General features: G+C 41.7%; 4 protein-coding genes across 8 annotated transcripts; 2 read left to right on the top strand and 2 right to left on the bottom strand.

Annotated features, from left to right (window-relative positions):
- The first annotated feature begins 3,441 nt into the window (after window positions 1–3,441).
- LOC146222292 (signal-regulatory protein beta-2-like) lies at window positions 3,442–6,639 on the top strand. Its single transcript, XM_084691386.1, has 5 exons — window positions 3,442–3,999; window positions 4,089–4,439; window positions 4,608–4,715; window positions 4,942–4,988; window positions 5,824–6,639. Exons 1-5 carry the CDS (start codon window positions 3,627–3,629, stop codon window positions 5,929–5,931), a joined length of 987 nt encoding a protein of 328 aa, XP_084547512.1. The 5' UTR covers window positions 3,442–3,626; the 3' UTR covers window positions 5,932–6,639.
- An 813-nt stretch (window positions 6,640–7,452) lies between these two features.
- tifa (TRAF interacting protein with forkhead associated domain) lies at window positions 7,453–15,595 on the top strand. 3 transcript variants are annotated; one of them, XM_084691797.1, is made up of 2 exons: window positions 7,453–7,527; window positions 14,521–15,595. In XM_084691797.1, the coding sequence occupies exon 2, from the start codon at window positions 14,561–14,563 to the stop codon at window positions 15,152–15,154; it is 594 nt and encodes a 197-aa protein (XP_084547923.1). In that variant the 5' UTR covers window positions 7,453–7,527; window positions 14,521–14,560; the 3' UTR covers window positions 15,155–15,595. The 3 variants fall into 3 exon arrangements, with proteins under 3 accessions (XP_084547923.1, XP_084547922.1, XP_084547924.1); XM_084691796.1 differs by lacking the exon at window positions 7,453–7,527 and adding an exon at window positions 13,410–13,906; XM_084691798.1 differs by lacking the exon at window positions 7,453–7,527 and adding an exon at window positions 14,031–14,434.
- LOC146222291 (RNA-binding protein 4.1-like) lies at window positions 9,492–13,076 on the bottom strand. 2 transcript variants are annotated; one of them, XM_084691795.1, is made up of 4 exons: window positions 12,508–13,076; window positions 11,421–11,853; window positions 10,642–11,313; window positions 9,492–10,097 (listed from the first exon to the last, which is right to left on the bottom strand). In XM_084691795.1, exons 2-3 carry the CDS (start codon window positions 11,827–11,829, stop codon window positions 10,664–10,666), a joined length of 1,059 nt encoding a protein of 352 aa, XP_084547921.1. In that variant the 5' UTR covers window positions 11,830–11,853; window positions 12,508–13,076; the 3' UTR covers window positions 9,492–10,097; window positions 10,642–10,663. The 2 variants fall into 2 exon arrangements, with proteins under 2 accessions (XP_084547921.1, XP_084547920.1); XM_084691794.1 differs by having other exon boundaries at window positions 11,421–11,859; window positions 12,508–13,066.
- Window positions 15,596–16,869: 1,274 nt separating the features above from the next.
- LOC146222289 (RNA-binding protein 4.1-like) lies at window positions 16,870–21,115 on the bottom strand. 2 transcript variants are annotated; one of them, XR_014746775.1, is made up of 6 exons: window positions 20,959–21,115; window positions 20,017–20,436; window positions 19,305–19,936; window positions 17,844–17,907; window positions 17,627–17,697; window positions 16,870–17,452 (listed from the first exon to the last, which is right to left on the bottom strand). XR_014746775.1 is itself a non-coding variant. In XM_084691893.1 (4 exons), exons 2-3 carry the CDS (start codon window positions 20,423–20,425, stop codon window positions 19,335–19,337), a joined length of 1,011 nt encoding a protein of 336 aa, XP_084548019.1. In that variant the 5' UTR covers window positions 20,426–20,436; window positions 20,959–21,115; the 3' UTR covers window positions 18,299–19,003; window positions 19,305–19,334. The 2 variants fall into 2 exon arrangements, 1 of the variants encoding a protein (XP_084548019.1); XM_084691893.1 differs by lacking the exons at window positions 16,870–17,452; window positions 17,627–17,697; window positions 17,844–17,907 and adding an exon at window positions 18,299–19,003.
- Between the last annotated feature and the right edge of the window lie 2,534 nt (window positions 21,116–23,649).

Raw genomic sequence — 23,649 nt, 5'->3', positions numbered from 1 at the left:
TTATATACTATAGAAGAAAGATGAAGATATCTAAATCACAAGTGTTCTGATATGACTACTGTGTTGTTCAACTACATTGTAAGACTTTATTTTGAGTCGCTTTCATGGACTGCTTAATTCAGCCTTGCCAATAATTTATTTCTCTCGAGTGCACAAATTGCCCTCCTGTCATGTAAGAAAGAGAGCTTTTCTGAGTGGTTGAGATTGAAGAAGGCTGCTCGTTGGAGCTACTGACAATAGTTTGAACATGTGGACAATTGAGGAATTGCAATGACAGACTGTAGCACCCACTTGAGGAAATGTCAGCCCTGCCACAAGCGTGACTAGATTGACATTCTGGGTGACTGGGTTGAACTCACATCTTCATTTTATGTCAACCATAAATGTGTTTTTGTGGCTGGAATTTAAAAACAGTTTATACTGACATAAGAAGTACTGAGGAGAGATAAGACAATTGTGCAGCTGTTAATTGATGGGGTCTCAATGAAGCCTTGCAAAGATTATCTGTGTCCATCCTATGTCCATTTTAGATATCCATCTCCAAATGATGAGCCCTCGATTCCCATTTGTCTTTCTATATTCTTTGGCATTGTTCATGCTTTATTAGACATGTTTTAAGTTGAGTGTGACAAGAAGGCGAGGGAGGGAGGGAGGGAGGGAGGGGAGGGAGGGGAGGGAGGGAGGGAGGGAGGGAGGGAGGGAGGGAGGGAGGGAGGGAGGGAGGGAGGGAGGGAGGGAGGGAGGGAGGGAGGGAGGGAGGGAGGGAGGGAGGGAGGGAGGGAGGGAGGGAGGGAGGGAGGGAGGGAGGGGGAACAAAAACAAAGCAAGTTTCTCTGTCCTGTGAAATTATAGAACCATCAACCACAACAACAGTCTTTTATTTCACATATGTTTACTGTCTTACGCAGACACTGAAGCACAGTAACTGCCAATCGAACGCTCGGTAAATACAACTGGTACAAATAATAATCTTACTGCTGCCAGCAATACAACTTACCAAAATGATCACATGCATGCAAGAATTTGACTATGGACTCACAAATAAGAACCTTGTATGGGACAGATGCTTGACAGATGCTTGGTTCTGTTTGCTTGCTAAACGACTGGATGCATTGTTGAATAGTTTGACTTGAATCTGTTCATCATGATCAGCATGCAGAAGAATTTGATTATGCAGCACTTCACTTAGGACCAAAGTAGCCATGTATGAAGAGGACAGAAAAGATGCGGATGACAGAGGGGAATCTAATGATGGGTTTTCAAGGCAGGGGAAGATCAACTATTATGTCACATCCTTTAGTATGAGAGGAAGGAGCATCTCTGTGTTGAGTAAGAACTACTGATGTGACAATCCAGCCAATCACATTTTTTCGTTTGGGGTATTCAAAAGTACTGGTGTGTGAGGCAGTCCACATTTACAACGCACTGTAAAAATCATGTGACGTTATCGCTTTCTGAAACCATGAGACCGAGACTCTTAAAGCAGTTGAATTTCTCAACTTATCAACCTATCAGTCCTTGCCATTCACAATTACTCTACAGTGATAAGATGTTATTGATGTTCTTCCAGCCTAATTATCTGTCCATTTGTGTGTGTGTATGTGTGTGTGTGTGTGTGTAAGAGTGAATGTGTGTGTTTAGGTGATGCCACCCCCCTACTTATTTTCCACTGTGGTAGTGCATTCTTTAAAGACAACAAGCCCTCCTCACAGGAAGACTTCTGCTCTAACCACACTCTCGCTACACCTCACAGTGCATCAAAACCACACACGCACTACTCTCGAAAATTGTACTTGCCTTTTTCCATTGCATAAGACTAAGATTGCTTGACCAAAACCAAAGAGTTTGTGCATTAGAAGGTTTGCATCAAGAGCTACCACACACATGCCTAAACTAAGGCATCTGGCTGACCTAAAACCATTCGGACTTGGAAGAGTTGGTCAATTTAATTCATCAGGCATGATGCCATTGTTTCAGTTTTGCTACAGTTTACCCCTAGATCTAAATGTAAGATCATGTCTTTGTTTTATAATTTAATAAGTGTGTGAGTCAAGAGAATATTTATTCAGTGTGTGATTGCATACTATACGCAATAGCACATTATCGCAGCCTTGTGGCGACTATATCTCTAAACAATGCAGCTAAACTGACGTTGGGTGTGTGCAGTGTCATTGTAGTGCTTGTGGTCTCATCTTGTGCATTTGCTACCGTTTATACATAACTTTCGGTTTCCTTGCATGCATGTAGTGTTTGAGAAGGATGTGGAAAAAAAAACTAATTTGTCGTGGTTGAAAGTTTCCATGTCACAAGCTAACTTGGGTCTATTACATTTCCCTCTCTGTTGTTTGGACATTGTTTTTTTATGTTTAAGAAAGTATGATTTGTGCGGCAGTTACATTTACGTTATTTCGTCATTCTCCAAAAATTGAGGACTATTTTAAGTGAGAAACCGAAGGATTATATTTACACTGGCCTATGTCTCTCTCCTTCTGTTTCACTCAAAATTGTCCTTCTCAACTTTTTTTTAAATGAAAGAAAAAGGTGCAGTGGTCTCTTTTTTTCAGAGCTGTATGTAAATATGTGTGTATGTATTTCATTTGCAATTATTGGGGATGGGAGGAGGGCAGACCACACTGAACACTTTATTCATTTCCACCTACAGCTACTTCATCAAACCACGTATACATATTTCAATTCACTAAATGACAGACGAACCCTGGATATCAGTTTAATTTACTTGATATCATCCATGTGGCTGACAACAATATTTACTTATAAGTCTTGTGTTTATATTGTCATCATTTAACCCAGGATATACATTTGAACTCTTCCAGTAAACAGTACAACAGTCTTGTCAGTGAAACAGTCTTTCAGTAAGGTACAGAACATGGCCCTCTATTGGTCATCACGTATAATAATGAAATTGTCAGAAAAAAATCTTAGATTTTTGGATGTTTATTGGGAGGGGAAAGCTATTGTAAATGTCTAAGCTTCACAAGATGTGAGCTCCCAATATGCTTGCTCTTTGGTAGGCTAATGCTAATGATCACAACCTTTATAAACTTTACACAATCTTCATATAGACGTTTAATTTACATATGGCTTAACCATCTCATAGCCTACATGATCAACATATAACGACAGTGTTGCAAGTTTACCTTTTCACACTCTTTTTACTAATTTCATATCAGCCAATCAGACTGCCTACAGTTCTCTACATCCCCAGTATGTATAAAAGGAATCCCCCACAACTCGACAAGTGTATGTTTTCACCGAATGTATACATGCAGTGATCCTGAAAGTTGAAGAATGGTCAAACTGTCTGCTCTTCACCCTCTGTTATTATTCAGAGCAGGTAAGGAGATTTAGATGTTTAATTGAATTGTTTTGATGTATTGTTAATAGATGCAATCCTTCATACTGATTTTGCAGATGGAGTGGAATGCAACCAATGTGAAAAATTGTATTTGATACTGATTTTAGATTTTACTGATGAATGCTGATTTTACCATTTGGAGCATCCAATTCAAATTCTACTTTGAGATTTATTACATACCTGATTTACACTTTTTAAATTAAGTCCTAATTAAACGTATTAAGTAGTTTAATACCATGCCATTAATAAAATGTTATTCTATTCATTCTTTTCAGCATTGTCATGTGCTTCAGTTGTTCAGCCAGATGTTGTGAAGACCTTCAGTCAAGGACAAACAGTTGATTTGGAGTGCCTGATCACAGGGGAGCGGGTTTTTGACTACTGGATCAAGCTAACAGTTGGAGAAGCACCAGTGTTTATTGTGTCTTCTTATTTAAACTCTAAAGCGCCTACATTCTTTGGGGAGTTCAATAACAACTCCAGGTACAAGTCCATGATGAAGGGGAATTGGTTTGTTCTGACCATTACTGATGCTGGGATGTCCGATGTTGGAATGTATTACTGTGCTGTTCGAAATTATGATGAAATAACCTTTGGTCGTGGAGTTTTTTTGACGCATGAGGGTAAGTACTGATGACTTTGTGCATACTGTATATTTCAGCTTATTTATTAAGAATAAAGAAAGAAAGCTCATTGGTCCTGTAAATTGAAGGTGTAGATACCAGGAGCCAGCATCTTGTCCAGCAGTCAGTCCTTGAGTCCGTCCAGCCAGGTGACTCTGTAACTCTGAACTGTACAATACATGCTGACACCTGTCCTGGACAACACAGTGTCTATTGGTTCAGACATGGCTCAGGAGAATCCTATCCAGGAATCCTTTACACCCATGGAGGCAGGAGTGATCAGTGCGAGAAGAGCCCTGAGGCTGGGTCTCCTACACAGAGCTGTGTCTACAACCTCCCCAAGAGGAACCTCAGCCTCTCTGATGCTGGGACTTACTACTGTGCTGTGGCCTCATGTGGGGAGATACTGCTTGGAAATGGGACCAAGCTTAACATTGAAGGTAATGTGTAATTCCAATTACATTTGGAGGCTAGATTTCTCAGTTAATGATCTATAAATAAATCCAACATACTTCACTTTCACTCATACCGCTGTTACAACTTTTTTTAAATCATATCATCATCCGTAATGACTACATTTGGCATTAATAGTTACTTTTAAATCACAGAACCTTCTCAACCAGACCCAATGCTCCTGGCTTTAATAATGTCAAACATCTTGAGCTTGATCGTCATTGTTCTCATCAGTGTAAGATTGAGAAAGGTGTCTTCACAAGGTAGTGTAAGACAAACCTCTCCTATGCTTTCACATCTTCCTTCTACTATACTAGCCTTCATGAGGTGTGAACTCAAGTCTGAAGACTTAAACGATTTGACCTCTAAATACAATTATTAAGTCCTAATTATTTTGAGGCAATGAAAACCTTTAGATTTAGATACTGAACCAGGGACAGTTGAGAACAAGTATCGTGTTTCTTAACCAGAAATGTCTTTGTCAAGCAGGAAAACCTCATCAGCATACAGCGTCCCAATCCAGCCATGTGGCTGAGGTATGACATTCACTCACCACTCCACTTAGAAGTAGGGATGCACCGAATCCAGGATTCGGTTTTGGCCGAATATTAGGCTTTTTGACGGGATTCGGTTTTGGCCGAACTTTCGAATTTGTTTCCACCGAACCCGAACCATACGCGTGCACTACGGACGCTACACGCTGGTCAACATAATGACGCCACCATTGATTACGGGAAGGTGTTAACGTAGGTGGACCGTTCAATGCAGTAGGTTGAGAGTAAGTAAAAATGGAACTAGTGAGCAGAAAAAATAGTGTTTGGCAGTACTTTCAGTCAAAATAATGCTATTCAAGTCGAGCTACATGTTCAATTTGCAATGCCGATTTGTCTCGTGGTGGCAAGGACCCTAAACAATACAACCGAAAGAAATTCAAGAAATCTAAAAAGCTAAGATTTTGGATATTGATTGGATCTTGAGGTAGGCAAATGGTATTTGTCAACAACAAAAAAATCCCACTTGTCTTCCTGGCATAATGTTACCTTTTTTTCTTTTTTACAGTAAATAAATAATAAAAAATATACTGCTGTGGACGTTGTTTACTTCTTTAATGTGTTTACTTTGTTAATGGACTGAGGATGGGAGTAGGATTCGGTATCGGCCGAATCTTAACCACTGGATTCGGTATTCGCCCGAACCCAAAAAATCTGGATTTGGTGCATCCCTACTTAAAAGTAGCCTAATCACTGATAACACTTGTGATACTCTTTAGAATGGTGTACCGTCCTAAACAAACTCATGACCTACACGCTCATATCATATATTGCCAAAGAAGCTTACGTTTTTCCCTGACTGACAATTTTGCATTTGCAGGAAGGGGAAGAGCTGAACTATGCAGCAGTGAACTTCCACAGGAGAGAACAGACAGGGACAGGAAAAACGATGGAGATGGTTTACTCTGGAGTGAGACAGTGGGAGTGAGAGAGACATTTGCGAATAATAGTGTCATGCAATCAACTTCAAATACTATTTTTACTATACTATACTCTTTAATAGGGTGAAAATACTGTTACACGGTTAAGATAATAATGACTATTTGTCAATGTAGAAGAAAGAGATGTGCATTCAGTCTGTTTTTACTATGTGTGGAAAACCATGTTAAACAAAATATAAATCAAGAGTATAGTTTCATTTAAAAAATATTGGTTGGGGAACTTGAACAGAAATGGATTTACCCATGTTGTTGTGAATGTAATCTAACACTTGCAAAAAAGTTTGAAATAGATTTCAATACATGTGACCTGTTTAAAACTGTCCTACATAAGTGTCCCTGTTTATACTGAGATTATTGGCAAATTATGAATATTGTAATGGTTTTGGTAGTGATTATGCCATTGAATTACATTTTGCATGTCAAAAGATTGATTTAAAATCATATACATGCCAGGAGAATTCAAATGAAACATTTCAGGTTGGATGATTGCTTACACACAAATAAAAACAAGTACATGTTATTGGTCAAAAGTAGGAATTGCAATACAATATTTTCAAATAAATTAATAGTGTTGACTACTACGATTACAGGGTTGATGGTAACAGGGTTGACTTTAAAGGCTAAGGTTGGCCATTAAAACAAGCAGAAACAGGATCCTTAGATCCTCTCACAACTTCCACTGGAGAAATGTTCCTATCCTGTTGTCTTTTCTCCCAGGGCAGCCAGGAGCGCCTGGGGGCCAAGTGCTCACCCATGTCCTGACCAGCAATCTGTTCTGCATGTTATCTGTATATTGGGATTGCATGTCACGTTTTTTTCCGCAAAATGGCCCAGCAGAGCACCGACAGGCCCCATGCGGAAAATCAAACCCAGGACCTTCTTGCTGTGAGGGGCTTACTCACCATGTGGTGAAGGTAATGGAAGCACATGTGGTTTGATTGGATTGGACTTGACTGAAGGACTTCCATCCCTTATTGGATTACAATAAGGGAAGTATTGTATTGAACATATGCATCCATTTATATATATATATATATATATATATATATATATATATATATATATATATATATATATACACACACACACACGATTTCTATAGTTTTAGTCAGAAGACAATGCTGACTTTATAATAAAGGTGATTTGTTAAGAATATGATTTTACAGGACTATTTAATTGATGATTTGAAAAGTCAGAATTGGTGGAGTTGACTAAACCCTAGCGTTTTTTTTTTTTTGTATTATTATTATTATTAAACCCCTGGCTCACAATACCCATTTAATAATAATGTATAAACAGCATGTTAATTCCAAACTTAACCATTGTGTTCTCCTCGGGTCATTCTGACCCATCAGTCATTGTGACCCACCTTCGTTTGCATTTTCTTTTAACCGTTGGGCTGTCTCAGACCCCCCACATTGCCCCCACAAAGTTAAAAGAAAATTATTTTTATTTGCTTTTGTATTGGGTAAAATTGGGTAAACACAACGATGGTTCGTTATGAACCTTTTGGTCATGTGACCCGAAGGCAGCACAAGGGTTAAGATATCTGTTAGAGGAACACCAAATGTCCGCATTTTGGGGTAAGTAACCTATTTTTACTGGAAGCCTGAAATAATAAAGGATGGCTTATTTATTTGTATAAAACAAAAATGGTACCATGGCTTTGAACACCTATACAATGGTACGTCAATCAATCAACAGACACCATGGATACACGTAGTATCCATTTCTTGATGTCTCTGATCGGTCCCAATGCTTGCAACATATTTTAGGAGGATTTCCGAGATTTAACAAAAACGTCGTAGCCACAGCTGAACTAGCGCCATTTTAGCAGCCAACACCCTAACTATGCATGCTACGCAAACATGGACCAATAGCAAATGAACTACATCAACTGGTTCGGTGCACGTAGCTTCCAACGTCCTGTCAATAGGCCTACCCAAACAAGTGTCTTTTTTAATGGTTTGACCATTACAAGGCCGTAGCCAACATTGGGGGGGACGAATTCATTTTTGATATAATAATTTCGGACAACGTGCGTGGTTGCCTGTCGTAGGGTAGCACATTTATATTTTGGGGGGGACATTTTGACCAGATTTGAATATTGGGGGGGGATGTGCCCCACCCCCTATATGTATTATGATTACGGCGTTGGACCATTATAAAGTGTAGCCTATGGTTCTGACGCTGGAAGCAACATATGACAAGACGCCCGTGTTTTAAGAAGAGCAGTCGAGCGAACTTTGCAGATGTGTTCGTCTGGTGTTCGCTTGTGTAACTTAGAACTAAAAATCTATCACAGTTTTGAAGCTGGCTTAAGAGAAGCCCCTCCAACAGTTTGGCCTGTGTTTTTCTTACAAAAAATGAATTTTGACATTGCAGGAAATGATCAAACGAAATGTTTGCAAAACATTATCCCTGCTCATATTAGGGTACAGGTACTTTACAGTCAACTCTGGAATCCTTGGCATCTCTGGCAAAAGATGATTAAAGTGTTGTCACCTTCTGTCATTTTTGTAATTTAAATAATCCAACCTTCAATTGATTCTTTTGGAAAAAATAAAAACTAATCAAGAAATAATTTTCAATGAAATCCTGTGTACATCCACAACAGGTATTGATTGAATTTTAAATATTAGTTTGATTTCATTTTAGAGCTTCATCAGTCTTGTGTTTTCATTTGTAATTTTCACCGTTCATAATTCCACAGTTCAGTTTACTAGTAACTTAGTTGTAGCCCAGTGCTAGGCTACAAAATCAACACAAAGGAATCATACTCAGGGATCACTTGACTCATTTATTTGAGTTGACAACCAATAGGTATGTTGCATTAAAACTTCTTAAATTAACCATGTCCACAAGAGCTGTAGCCTACAGAACACCAAGAATGACCACGACTACCAAGCTCTTTTGATATTATAGTATAAAGGCTCAGGGATCAATTAAAGGTCTTGTTCAAACAGGAAAATCAATCAACATCTGATCTGAGGGCTTGTCTATATTTTTAATGTTAACATTTCCAGTTTATGGTCACAGCAATCAACGGCAACTATACTTAGATGACACTTGTATTTTGGGTTTATAACAATCTGCTTAAATTAAGAGATATTAATCTAGTCAATTGCAAATCGGTGACAGCACATAAAAAATAAACCGTCCTAAGAATGAAAGAATCCCTCCAAGACAGCCTAATCATCACATACCTATTTCTATAGTTCATGCACACAGTTTAGGCTCATCCTGACTTACCTGTGAGAACTCCTGCCGGCACTGTTGTCTAACAGCATCTCTCCAGAGATGATTCCTGAGTGAGAGTGGTCAAAGTTGCCAGGATATTATGATGAGGGATGTAATATTTATGATGGCAGAAAAACGTTTGCGCACTAACAGTTGGATAGGTTGAGAACCGACAAGAAATTGAGCCATCGAGCAAGCCCATAGTAGGCTACTTCCAAGTCCTGTGGACGAATATGTACTACATTTTAAAGAAGGCAGACGTCCTGCAGTTTCGTTTCAACGGACTAGATTAAAAAGGATATGAATGCACATTTCAGCACTTTATTAAAATCATCCCATTCCACTTCCATTAGAATAGTACAATTTACCGCCTTGAGGTAACTACTTGACAAATATTTGTACCTAACAATTTGAACTACTTAAAACTCGTTTTGACGATGTTTACATTTTTCGCAGGCCGCAACCATAATTCGACATTAAATTGAATTTATTTTGATTTGCAATATTATTCGTGTTCATTGATACAGTGATGTATTTCGGGTTTACACATTTGTGTTTTATTTTTTTTACTTTTTACTTTAAATGGTTCAGTCCTTCATGCCACATACAGAATCAGAAGTCGAATGTTAGAACGGGGGCTAAATATATACGTCGACTTGGGGCTTTGTCTACAGTAAAACATACCTACAGCACAATAAAAATCAATCAAAATAAAATCAGCAAAACATGACGGGTACTTTTTTTTTCGTTTCTGTATAAAGACGAAAAATGCGGTCCGCATTGCAAATCCTCCTGTGAGTGCTGCAGGAGAACGAAACGCGCTCAGTCAGACGATAGGGGGGAGAATAGCGCCACGTGCATCAGGAGACGGGACGACGCAGACGGACGACGATCCTTTCAAGACGGTTTTAACCTGGAAAGAGAGCAAATCACAATTCAACTGCCTGTCGATGCATCAAGGAGGTAGCGTTCACTCCTTGCCGTTTACATTCTACCAAAGACAGATTTTGAACAGATTCAAGTACTGCAGTTGGCCACAGACTATAGTCCTAAAATTCAAACAAACTCAAATTAAGTTGACTCGTTTGATTTACTTTGCCAGTTTCTCATAATCAATTTGCTCTGTTTCCCCACAAACAAGCCATTTTGGCCATAGATGCATGTCTTTTTAGTGAAAAGCACACTAATGCTGCCATCGTTGAAATATCGAGTTCTTTCTGGGCATGACTGTTCCGTTCACATCGTGTGACCCTGGCGTTGGCGCAGATGGCAGCCGCTTGTTTTCCCTCAGAGGGCGATAAAATCGCGTCTGATTTGACAGGAGGTACTTATGTACGATAGATGGTGGCCGAAACCTAACCGTACATAGCATGCAAAATCAAACACACTAATGTCATGGTTTGGGAGACCCCTCCATCCTAACCTTTTGAACTACTGCGGCTCAGGCCTATCCTCACCTTGTTTCAGAAGCCATCACGCTTAGTAAGCATAGCGGGCAGGTGGTGGCGGGGGCAACCTTTCAGCGTAGGGGTCCCTCGCGCGCGGCATGGCGTACATCGGCGCCCTAGAGACGGGGGAAAGGCGGGAACGCTCGTAGGAGTAGCCGTTAACTGTGGGGTCCATAGGGGGGAGAGAGGTTCTCCTGATGGGACTGCGGTCCCGGGCGTAGTACGAGGACGGAGGGGGAGGGGGGAGCGGGCGACGCTCGTACGGGTCGAGGGGAGAGGACATGAGGCGCTCCCTGACCAGGGCGGAAGGGGGAGGAGGAGGTGGGGGAATGGCGGAAACGTGCCTGTCATCGTAGGCCGAGATGCCGTAAGGGCGAGCTCTGTATTTCTCGTAGTAATCCACCACCCCATAGCCATCCCTCTCGCGCTCGAAGGGGCGCTCTGGGTAAGGCGCTCGTCTAGGGGGAGGGGGCGGGGGAGGGGGGGCAGGGTAACCAAGGTTGTGGGGGGGGAGGTGGTGGCTTAGCCGACCTCTGAGGTAGCCTGGGGGTGGAGGCTCGTGCCTCTCGCCAGGGTAACGGGGGGGCCAGTAGCCTCCTCTCTCGGGAGGGGGGGGTGGGTATTCTTCACCCTCCTCATGCCTGGGGCGACTCTTTGATATCTGGACATGGATACGCTTGCCTGGGAGAAAGAGGGGGGGGGGGGGGGGGGAATGACAAAATGTATAAAACCGATGAATGAAATAGGTGGAAGCAAGCATGGATTTACATCAAAGCCCCATTTCTTACCCTGGAATTCAGCATTGTCCAGACCCTTTATGGCATCCATTGCCTCTTCAGAGTTGGCCATGTGCACAAAAGCAAAGTTTTTGACAATGGCGCACTCTGTTACTGTGCCATACTCCTCAAAAAGAGTGCGAAGTTCATCGTCAGAACCTTTCTCCACGTTGGCAACGTGAAGTTTGACAGAGCCTTGGTTCTTCCCATGGCTGGCCTCTACATTGATCTGAGTGCCATGCAACTTGTAGAGGTGCAAACTTTTGATAGCTTTCGTGGCGGCTTTGCGATCATCCATGTGCACAAAGGCGAAGTTCTTGATGATGGCGCATTCCGTGACAGTGCCATGCTGGGAAAAAAGAGCCTGGATCTCTTCCTGGTCTGCCTCCCGCGGGAGATTCCCTATAAAGATCTTCACCATTCTGGTAAATGTGCTTTACTTTGCCTGTAACTAGGGAGCACAGAAAATGCATTATAAGACTACTTGGTAAAATTTACAGTGAATTCTATTGCTAACAGTAAATACTAAATAATACCTAGCTGGTGTGATGGGTATATGCATCAATCATTCTACCACTCAGACTTGAATTGCTGGTCAGTCAACCTCCCCACGCCCCTCCCAAATGCAATTAATTTGTAACTAGCAGTGACATGATCAATGTATGCCAACAACGACGGCTAAACAGGATGTTAGCCATTTGGTTAGCATAGTGCGGCAACAACATGTGAGCTGGTCAACTAGCTAGACTTTCCATAATACTAGTACACTGTAAAGGGAAACTAAGTATTTCGATAGGTATACTTATCTTCCTACCACATACACTTATTAGCATGTGTATATTTTAGATAATCTTCGGCTGAGGTTAAACGAGATTAAATTCCTAGCAAGACAAGTGACCATGGCTAGCCAGCTAACATCAGCTGCTAGCACTAGCAGTTAGCTTCGTTTAGCTGCATACACCCATTGTGCTAAACCTATAGCGTAGAAATAACATAGGTAGTTGACCCTTAACGATGGGTTTGTAGTTAGATATTCATCTTTAAATGGCTTCTTTCGTTAGGGGACGTCGAATATTATTACCCGAAATTGCACACTCACCGGCTTGGCTTCGCAGACTCTCCGTCGTCGAACGACTAATGTATGGGCAGAGATGTGTGTACAGGAAATTCTTCTTCGCTGTTCCAGTTTCTTCTTCGTCATCATCCTTGAGTTTGAACGGCGGATCGATCGCAGCCAAATGTGCAAACCCTGCCACCTATTGTACAGGAGTGAGAAAAACCGCCCCACCCATTCCCCCCATAGATTCTGTAAATAGCCATACCAGTCATGTATAGGCCAATGCCGCCAATCATTTGATGTTTCAAACTCCTAGCCTCTCCAAAATATAATTCACGGTGATTTCGAGTAGGTCCAAGTAGTAACCTACTTCCGGTATACATAGATGCCGTTACAACGCGCTACAACGTGGGGGAGAAAGGTTTAGCCTATCGTGTTTCGAAATAATGTAATGATCAAGAAGTTGGTTCGTAATTAATCAATAGTCATAATCTTTCCCAGTATGTAGGCCTGTTCTTGCCTAGGGTTATGGGCAGACTTGGAGAAAGAAGCATGGATCATAGGCTACTAAACACCCCTGCCATAGTTATGTATAAAATGCCAACCTAGTGATATTTATAAACCACATTCAATAACAAGGTGGGGGAGGGAGGTCTTTATTCCCCCTAGGAACCCGGCCCTCTGTGATTGCTCAAACTGTGGGTTTAGGTGTATTCGACTTCATGCAGCGCCGACAGCTGGCTGCAGCAGCCAATGGCATTCACTACTTCAAGTCGCCGGCGCTGCCGGCGCTGCAGAAAGTCAAACACACCTATTGTCAAAATCCCCACATGACAACAATGTAGGAAATGTGCAGCAGCAACCCCTACCGTAGGACACAGGTGGTCAATGATAATGGTGTAATAAACACCGGTAAAATCATGGTCGAACAGTCCCAGTTTGAATTCACTGCAATTAAAATACAACTGTTTTCCCAGAGCATGTTGATTTTAGGGGGGCATTTCTAGATAATTACATGAACAAAGAACCGGAGCCTATGCCTATTTGTAACGTGGTGTCGAAGAGACAGTCGTTCTAGGCAAGAATAAACGCTGACATAGGATATATTGATGGAAAGTATCGTATCCTACTAACCACAAACCAACGTCCACTTTAGCCTACTGCGTAAAGCAAAATAAGCGAATCTCGGGTTTAAGTGGGTTCAAGTCTTGAAAGTGAAACCACATGTTTTTTTTTACCATAAAAACAAACTCGGGAAATTCCGGACTTGACTTCAGGACGCTGACGAAACTTCCCCAAGAGAATGTCTAATAAACAGGCTCGGACTTCCCCTTCATTATTTTCTCCACTACGACAACCTTGGGCTCCCATTACTTACACCGCAGTCCGCTGCTTTTTGTTCCCGAAGGAAGTTCTGCTCTTGAAAATGAAGGATTAAATGGTAAAATGCTTTTGTTGGATTTAAAATGCACTTATGTTAGGCCTATTTGTCGAGTTATTCTGTTTCTGATGTATTTGTATTGTCAACCCTAGATTTCAGGTATTTAATTTGTAGCCTAATAACTCTCTGAAAAACTGTTGGTGAAAGTTGCAGATGAAACGTTGACGTGTAGTTATAGGCCTAATGGACTTTCTAGCCAAGTGGCTTTTATTGTCGTTTCGATCGTAGTCTACATGGTAGCCTACAGTGCACAATAAAACGATACAGCGTTCCTCCAGGACCCTGGTACCAGATAAAACAGCATAACTAGTTCAAGTGTTGTATTGTCAGTTGCACAGAACTACACAAGGTCAGACTGGGTCTGGACTGTAATCTTAAATACATGAGACTACATGTATTTCTGAACTACTTAGAACTAAAAGAGCTACACATTTCTACAGAAAGTGCACGTGCAAATATATGCAACAGGACAAACAAGTGCAACAGGACAAACAACTAGTGCAAAAAGAATCAAGAGCAAAAAGAAAAGTATTTTTTTTAAAAATCTTCAAGAATTCTCTTTTATGAATGCAAGCTAATGCAATCATTTAATACATTATTATTCACATTAATAGGTGATGTGAGAACAGTGTTGCTCCATCCACAAACCCCACCATGGAAGGGATGCAGAACGTGGAGACTGAGGAGACGATGACCTGCCTTCAGGTCCAGTTCTACCACCCCCAGCAGGCTTCCAGGGGCCTGTACCGTCATCTTCCCTTGGACTGCAGCAGCAAACACCAGGCTGAGGATCCCCTGAGGCTGGGCAGGGACCAAAAGGTCTGCGAGTATATCCTGGACGACCCTCGAGTCTCACGTAAACAGCTATCCCTGCAGGCCTACCGCACTGCCCAAAGCCCTGGCCTGCTTTTCACTGTGCAGAACCTAAGCCAGAAAGGACGTCTGATGGTCAACGGATCAGAGTTGGACTACCTAGAGAGGACAGAAATTCCAGCCAAGGCCCTCCTGCGGTTTGGGTATTATGAGATTCTGATTTGCCGGGAGCTGGGTGAGGCTAAGGGGAGCTTTGAGGTGGAGTTCGGGGTGCTGACTGTGCCCCCCTCTAGAGAAATGGGTTTGGGTGTGTGCACCATGACACCGGTTATGGACACAGGTTTAGGCCATGATGTTAGTAATGGCTTCCCAGCAGAACTCATAAGCACTCATGTACCATTAGAATGTGATGAGACATACATCTACCAGTCGTAAGTCATATCAACCAGTGTGGACAATATAATATTATTTTTTACGAATGCCTTAGTGTCTTTGCTAGGAAAATTGTTTGAGCCTTATGTTCTTGTGTAGAAAGTAGCCTACAGTAACAGGAAAAAACTGTAAATTGTCATGTAATTGAGGCTTATTTATTATTTTTATAATATACATATCTTATTTATTTTAACCATTTGGTAGTGTACTGTCATTGGAGAGATATACATTGAGAATCATACACTCCCACATTGTGTATTACTTTAAACATTTTTGTTAATCACTCGTGTTTGTCTTTACAATAATCATTTCCAACCTAATGTGGATCACATGAATCTGCAAACAATTTTGTTATCACAAAAATATTCAATCACCAACACTTGCATTGTTAAATGATGTTCATATGATTGATAATATATATTAAAAAAAGATAACAAATGTTAACTTTTTATGTAATCATGTTTTATGCCTTCTAACAAGAAACCAATTCATTCTGCTGTTTGACCAGTTTCTTTAGCTTTTGTGAAAAGACAAAGACTCCTGGTAGCCCATATTTTCATAGATCAAGTTACCTTTAAAACTGTAATGCATTCAACATACTCACAGTGACAGATACTGATCACATTTCCTAGTTTCATGTTAAACCCAATCTCATGGTGATTACCTCATTGAACACTATTCCCAGATCATTTTCCAAAACCTAATCCTAGCAAAGTCATTCATAAACAGACAAAACTTCATGAGATGTCTTCATTCCAGTGTGATGAAGACAGTGAGATGTGATAGAAATAGGCAGATCCAGGTTTTCCAATCTTCTCTTGATACCTCACCATGTTCTCACTCAGTCAGTCACCTCTGACTATTTGGTCGCTACCTCATCTACAGGTGGATGAAACACTTCTGCAGGTCCTCTCCCTCGTCATGTTCCGACCCCTTTAGGGTAAAACCCTTTTTACCTTTTGGAGGTTTTAAAATGTCGCCCAACATCCACAACCCATTAGAATGGCTTTCATGAGCCCTAGTCTGCTAACTATTTAGACTGGGGTCAGTGACTCTGGGCTGTATACCTGAGGGGCAGGTTTTGAAGCTAGGTTATGACCCAGGCTTGTCTTGAAGTGGAGGGCAGGATTGGGCTTGCTTACTAGCCAGGTAACCAGAAGAGAAGGTTTTAGGCCGAAACAAGTTTTCAGTGTCCCTGTGAAAACAAGCTTGTACCCCCTTGTGGCCCCCCTAAATGTAGTCTGAATAATTATAAACATGGTATTATTCCTGCAATGCAGTTAATACAACTATTGGACAACAATAATGTTTAATGTAACTAATAGTACAACTGGCCCCAGCTTGGCCACCCCAGTTGAAATGGTCTCAAACCACCCCTGAGCACCAATTGGCAAACACTACTTTACACCATGACACCTGCTTTGCATCGATAATGACAGATGTTCTTCTGACATTGCAGTTCCTTGTGTAAAGAGTTAATAAGCTAACTTAATTCTAATGATGTGTCTAGCTGTTGATCTTGAAAATAATTTTGCCCTGTAATGTCAGTTATGCATTGTCAAGCACTTTCTGAATACATTATTTTTATTGACATTTATTATCTACTATAAAATATGATAAAAATCCAGACATCATAACTAATTTGCAATTAAAGACTCAGTCATTCATTCAGATATTCAAAGAAATAATTCAGCCACGCATCTGAAATAAAGTAACTATTTAACTTAATTGGTTTATTTTCATTGCCATTTCTTCAAACGATGAAGAAAAAAGTTACATGTACAATTATCAACAGTGAATTGTAGTCATAGACAACATGTCAGTAAAGTATGGAAACAATGTCCATATCCCAAACCACATTTTTTTCATTACTCTTTAGTAGGTGCTGCAGCTGTGCTTACTATAGTATGCACTATGGGTAAGGCGCAAGGATTTTTCATTAACATGTTTTGAACCACCAGACTGGTTCATATTGGTCTTCAACCGCATATCAAATCTAATGTATTTAAAATATTTGTTTAGCCCTTTTACTGTACTATTGTCTTTGCAGTTGATGCCTTTTCTATTGTACAGTTGTGGGTCCGAATAGCCAGAAAAGCTTTGTAGTTCCCATACTGTGAAATGCTCTTCGTCTTGGCATCTTTGGCATACTGTATGAGCCCTAACATGCAAGTGATTTGAAAGCTGTTTCTGGAATACTAAACTGTATCGTAGTTTTCCAATTAAGGTTAGTACTTGACTTCAGATAACAAAACCTCTGGTCAGCAGACATTTCAGCATCATAGACAGTCGCATCCCCTCCTACAAAAATAAAATATATATTTTAAATCTAAGCAATGTATCGGAATAAGAATGGTTGCAGAAAAAGTACATTTCAGAAGGTCATTACCAGATACTTTAATCTTCCACAAATGCTACATACTGCAAACTTTGAATCGAAATCAGTAAAAGTAACAACGATTTAAATCAAGATACCTTGGTATGAATCTGATACAATATCGAGGCCTGCCTTCATCAAGGGACATAGGACTGCACTGGCCAGTTTCCTGAGGAACAATGACATCATAAGGCCACTAAGACCAGCAACTTTCAAGACTACTCAGCTAAATTGTGACATTAAACAAAGTCTTTTCAACACATGAATATTGTCCTGGCATGTGTTTGACTTGAGGTTACACTGTCTGACACTTACCACTGTCCTGCTGTCTCCTGGGGTGTTTCAACGACACCTATCCACAGATCACGGTTCTAACAACCTATAAAAAGTGAAAGTGCTAAATATACCAAGGTTCAGTTTCAGAAAATATATGAAGAATGACAGGTCATGATTAGGTCAGGAGATATACTTGAAATCAATCAATAATGGAATGGGAAGAGTGACTAGTATGTGGTGTGAATGTAAAAGTAGAGATAGGGACTGCAAGGAAGCTATTTAGATCAGAGTTCGCAAGAAAGATTTGAGCATAATGGCCAATACACAATTTTCTTGTGAAGAACAATTTATCCATTGTTGGACATGGACAATATTTAAGTACTTTTTGGGACAGTGAACTGTCTGTCTCTTATTGAGCTGCAGCTCATGCCAATTCTGGCTCCGCCAGCAAAGGTCAAAACTACCGTAGAAAGATTTGAGAGTTAAAACGTCGATTCAGATCAGATCTGTTTATTAAAAATCAAAAGCAATATGTAAAGAAAAGAAAATCATACATAAACGCTTTAGGGCATCTATTTGCGCAAGATTATTTAACACAATTTGACAAAGGAAATCACACTTGTGGTTTGGTTTAATAGCTGTGCTTACAATGCGTCGCAAATCTTAAATATCGGCAGACACCGCCCACAACCAACTTGCGACAAATGAAAACGCTACTACACCACTAACATTGTTAGATTGATTACACAAGTCATTGTGTGTTGTATTTCTCTAACGCAATATTTTGTTTCCCATTTCGTATATCATATTACACACTGTTTAACGATTATCTTGTACATGTCACAGCGGAATAAGTTTTACCCAATTTAAAAGAAGGGAAATTAAGAAAGCCATTGTATTTTATGGTCGTTAACAGTATTCTCTCAAATTAAAAATAGTCTTTACATCAGCCATAACCCTAAACTCCAAACAGTTAAAGAATCTGAACAAGAAAAATGCAGAACAAGAAGGCAAACCAATTAAAGCAAAAGGACGAAACCGAAGACATAAAAGCGTTTGTCTTTTTAAGTACGGTTTAAGCAATACAGTATCTTCCAGTAAGTCTCAGGCGAGCGCAACGCAATCCGCCACTGACGAGAGAAGGGGTATAGCGCCACGTGCATCAGGAGACAACGACGATCTTGTCAGATATTCTAAACCTGGAAAGAAAAGCAAATCACACAAGTCAAACGCATTTTACTCGCGCAAGTGTTACATCAAAATGTCCAGCATTCATTACGGCCTATCTCACTACTGATTTTTCATTTAGCTCTAAGCTGAAGCAGATTTGGTAAATCTACAAAGCCTGAAGTTAATATGTTGAAGCAAAGACTAATTTCCTTGTTCCTCGCTGGAACCTTAACCAGCGTTTCTGCCTCAGAACCTGTCTGATGGGCACATTAGTGCTAAATGAACGAGCAAACCATGAGTGGCGATCCTATCCTGCTGTTTGTGTCTTACCTTGAATTACAAAAACACCCGTAAGTCTGTCTAGTAGGAGTAGCGCGGTGGAGGCGGAGGCACCCTGTCCGCGTAGGGGTCCCTGGGGCGAGGAGGGCCGTACATCGGCGCCGGGGAGAGTCGGGAGCGCTCGTACGCATAGCCATTACCAGCTGAGGCCACAGGGGGAGGAAGGGCTCTCCTGATGGGACTGCGGTCCCGGGCGTAGTACGAAGACGGAGGGGGAGGGGGGATGGGGCGACGCTCGTACGGGTCGAGGGGAGAGGACGCGGCGAGGCGCTCCCTGACCAGGGCGGAGGCAGGAGGTGGCGGGGGTGGGATGGATCCCATACGCCTATCTTCATAGGACGGAAGGCCGTAAGGGCGAGCTCTGTACTTCTCGTAGTAATCGACCACCCCGTAGCCACCATCTCTCTCGCGCTCGAAGGCTCGCTCTGGATATAGGGCCCGTCTAAGGGGAGGGGGCGGTGGGGGAGGAGGACCAGGGTAGCCAAGGCGGCCTCTGTATGGGGGCTCAGGCCTCTCCCCAGGGTAATGGAGGGGCCAGTAACCTGCTCTGTCTGGAGGAGGTGGGTAGTCTTCTTCTTCGCCACGGGGTCGACTTTTTGATATCTGTACATGAATCCGTTTGCCTAGGAAGGAAGACTGTCGTTATCTACACTGGCTCAAGTGAACAAAGAGGGATCCCACACAGAAGAGCGCATTTACTTACCTTGAAATTCAGCATTGTCCAAGCCCTTTATGGCATCCATTGCCTCATCGGAGTTGGACATGTGGACAAATGCAAAGTTTTTGACGATAGCGCACTCTGTGACTGTGCCATACTCTTCGAACAGCGCACGGAGCTCATCATCAAAGCCTTTCTCTACATTTGCCACATGAAGTTTGACTGGGGCTTGGTTCTTTCCTCGACTTGGCTCCACATTTATTGGTCGACCATGCAGTTTATGAAGGTGCAGGGTCCGTATGGCTTTGGTGGCAGACTTGCGGTCATCCATATGGACAAAGGCATAGTTCTTGTACTTGGCACATTCTGTCACTGTGCCATATTCTGCAAAGAGAGCCTGAATTTCCTCCTTGTCTGCTTCCTGAGCGAGATTCCCAATGAATATCTTCACCATGTTTATATAGCCTAATTTAGAAAGGACCAATAAGATGAACACGGAAGGAAAAAGAATACATTTAGCTACATGACTCACTGGGATTTGTGAATAGTACAGTGTAGTATCATCGACAGAAAATAGTTGGCCAGCTGACTTGAAACATTAACTGAAAGGCACATTTGGCTTCCAAGGATAAATAAATAACGTTACATAACGTGTTCTATAATCATAGAATGCTAAATGTATTAATTTTAAAAGCGGTGAGAGGAGTACATGCTTCGGCAACGTTGGTTCTCCGTTTATCGTAAGCGGGTAAACACTTCCGCTTGTCTGACATGGCTTGTAACTAGCTAGCTAACACTGTTAGCCAGCTTTGAGTGACAAGCTAATGTTAGCTAGCATTAACTTGGGGTAACAATCCTCCTTCGTAATTTTTTTTTTTTCAATACAGGTATAACATTGAGATATAACATAATACCATGATTGGCTTTGGTCCATTCATCTGCAGATAAACGCCTCAAAATATACATTTAAATGCTCAATTATCTTACCTTACAACCTCTGCTGCCTCCGAAATCTGAAGCTGGTACAGGAAATCGCCTCATTCAGAGTCCGGTGTTTGATTGGTGAATCACAATGTCTGTAGAAACTGCAGATCCAACTGCCGACGATTTGCTGTTGAATAGGCCGTCTCATTGGACAAATGGGTGTAAGAACCTTGTCCCACCCACAAACCGCGCTTTCACTGATTATGCGCATGCACAGAGGAAGTCGTGATGATGTAATGACCGAAGGCCAGTTTCGATAAGCTTTGCCAGTGAAGTAGCATACAATGCTTGTTCATAATATTTAAAAACCACCGGACTGAAAAGTAACATGATATTCTTGATAAAAACAAAGTATAAGAACACTAAATAATTAGTTAATAGTTATTAGTCTGTACTTTACAAGGTAAGGCATAAACTGTCTGATTATACAAACAAAGATACAGTATAACATGCAGAAACTATGAATAACAATAAAGATGACATGCTGTGGTTATGTTTCTGTCAACCTTACATTAATCTCAAACAAGATAGGCTTACAGTAAGGTAACATATATTGTTGTTAGAGGAACTTGAGTGAGTTTTTAAAGGTAAGCATTCTACTGTAGATTTGAAAGACAATGGGACTGTCCTGATCTACCCCCTCCCACCCATGTGGCCTCCCCCTCCCCCCCTCTACAGTGGCAACTCTCCATTCAGGAGGGTGAAGTTAACAGACTTTTCAAGAGGCAGAACCCCCGCAAGCACTGTACTGACCAGCGGTCTCTGGTGTTTACCAACATCTTTAACACCCCCCTTGAGACATGCCATGTGCCAGCCTGTCTTAAATCCTCCATCATCCCTGTGCCCAAAAAGCCAAGGCCAACAGGACTCAATGAATACAGACCTGTTGCGTCCGGGATTACAACGGCACTTAGGAATACTTGATTGGACCTGATGTTAGTTTCCTCCAGGATCACTATGACTCTTATTGAGAGACTTGTTGCTTTTGTAGGTTAGTTATAACAAAGTTATACTAACAAAGTTATAATATACTACTACTATACCGAGTTACTCCTGTACTCGCTGTGAAATATTTTACTGTTGATTGTTCTTCTACAGGTACAGTCTTGCACTTTTTGGGGTTCATGTTGTTTAAATGTTTTACTTGTATAACTGCATGCTCTTATGGGTCTTCCCTTGGCACTTGTTTAGTTTTTCACAATGTATGCTTCATGTTTTGGCTGCTTGCAATGTTTGGGACTACCTTGTTGTTATGATCAGTGACCTATGCTCTTTTGTAAAGCTCTCTCTTGGAAGTCGCTTTGGATAAAAGCGTCTGCTAAATGCATAAATGTAATGTAAATGTAAATCCATCACAGACCCCTTCCTGGACCCACTGCAGTTTGCCTACAGAGCCAACAGGTCTGTGGATGACACCGTTAACATGGCCCTCCACTTCACCCTACAGCATCTGGACTCCCCAGCATCCTACGCCAGGATCCTGTTTGTGGACTTCAGCTCTGCTTTCAACATCATCATCCCCGCCCTGCTTCAGGACAAGCTCTACCAGCCAAACATGCCCGATTCCACCTGCAGGTGGATCACAGACCTCCTGTCTGACAGGAATCAGTGCGTTAAGCTGGGAACACAAGTTTCTGACTCCCGGTCCATCAGCACCGGATCTTGTCAGGGCTGCGTCCTTTCCCCTCTGCTCTTCTCCCTGTGCACCAACAGCTGCACCTCCAGTCATCCATCTGTCAAACTTCTGAAGTTTGTGGATGACACCACCCTCATTGGGCTCATCTCTGACGGGGATGAGCCTGATTATGTTAGGGATGAGCCTGATTACAGGTGGGAATCTGACAACCTGGTGATCTGGTGCAGCCAGAACAACTTAAAGCTCAATGCTCTCAAGACAGTGGAGATGGTTGTGGAATTCAGGAAGAATACAGCCCCACTCACCCCCATCACCCTGTGCAACTCCCCAGTCAACACTGTGGAGTCCTTCCGCTTCCTGGGCACTATCCTCTGCCAGGACCTCAAGTGGGAACTGAACATCAGAAGAAATTCAACCTGCCAAAGACAATGATGGTGCACTTCTACACAGCCATCATTGAGTCCATCCTCACCTATTCCATTACCATCTGGTACACTGATGCCACTGCCAAGGACAAGAGCAGACTGCAGTGTATCATCCGCACTGCTGAGAAGGTGATCGGCTGCAATCTGCCTACCCTCGAGGACCTGCACACCTCGAGGACCCTGAGGCGAGAGAGGAAGATTGTGGCCGACTCCTCCCACCTTGGACACTTTGTTCCAGCTACTCCCCTCAAGCAGAAGGCTGCGGTCCATCAGGATCAGAACTTCACGCCTTAAGAACAGTTTCTTTCCATCTACTACTGGCCTCTTCAACAAGGCCAAGGACCCCCAATGACATTCATTCATTATTTAACCCAGTATCTGATTGCACTATGTTGAGCACTCATGCTGCTCATTCTTATTTTTATGTATTTTCTATTTTCTATTTAAATTGTTTTATTCTTAAGGTTGTTTAGTTCTTAGGAATAGTCAAACTTTTGTACTTTTACTTAATTTAAGATTTGTATATGTTTAGTGTTTGCACCTCCCTGCCACAGTAAATGCTGTGTTTGTATAACATACATGGCGAACAAACCAAATTCTGATTCTGATATGAAATGTTTTGACTGCCATGGG

Source organism: Hypomesus nipponensis, chromosome 25, assembly GCF_054491055.1.
Source record: "Hypomesus nipponensis isolate SF chromosome 25, ASM5449105v1, whole genome shotgun sequence".
In the NCBI taxonomy this organism is placed as follows: domain Eukaryota; kingdom Metazoa; phylum Chordata; class Actinopteri; order Osmeriformes; family Osmeridae; genus Hypomesus; species Hypomesus nipponensis.
Note: the sequence above shows the minus strand (reverse complement) of the source record. Positions and strands in the feature narration are given on the sequence as shown.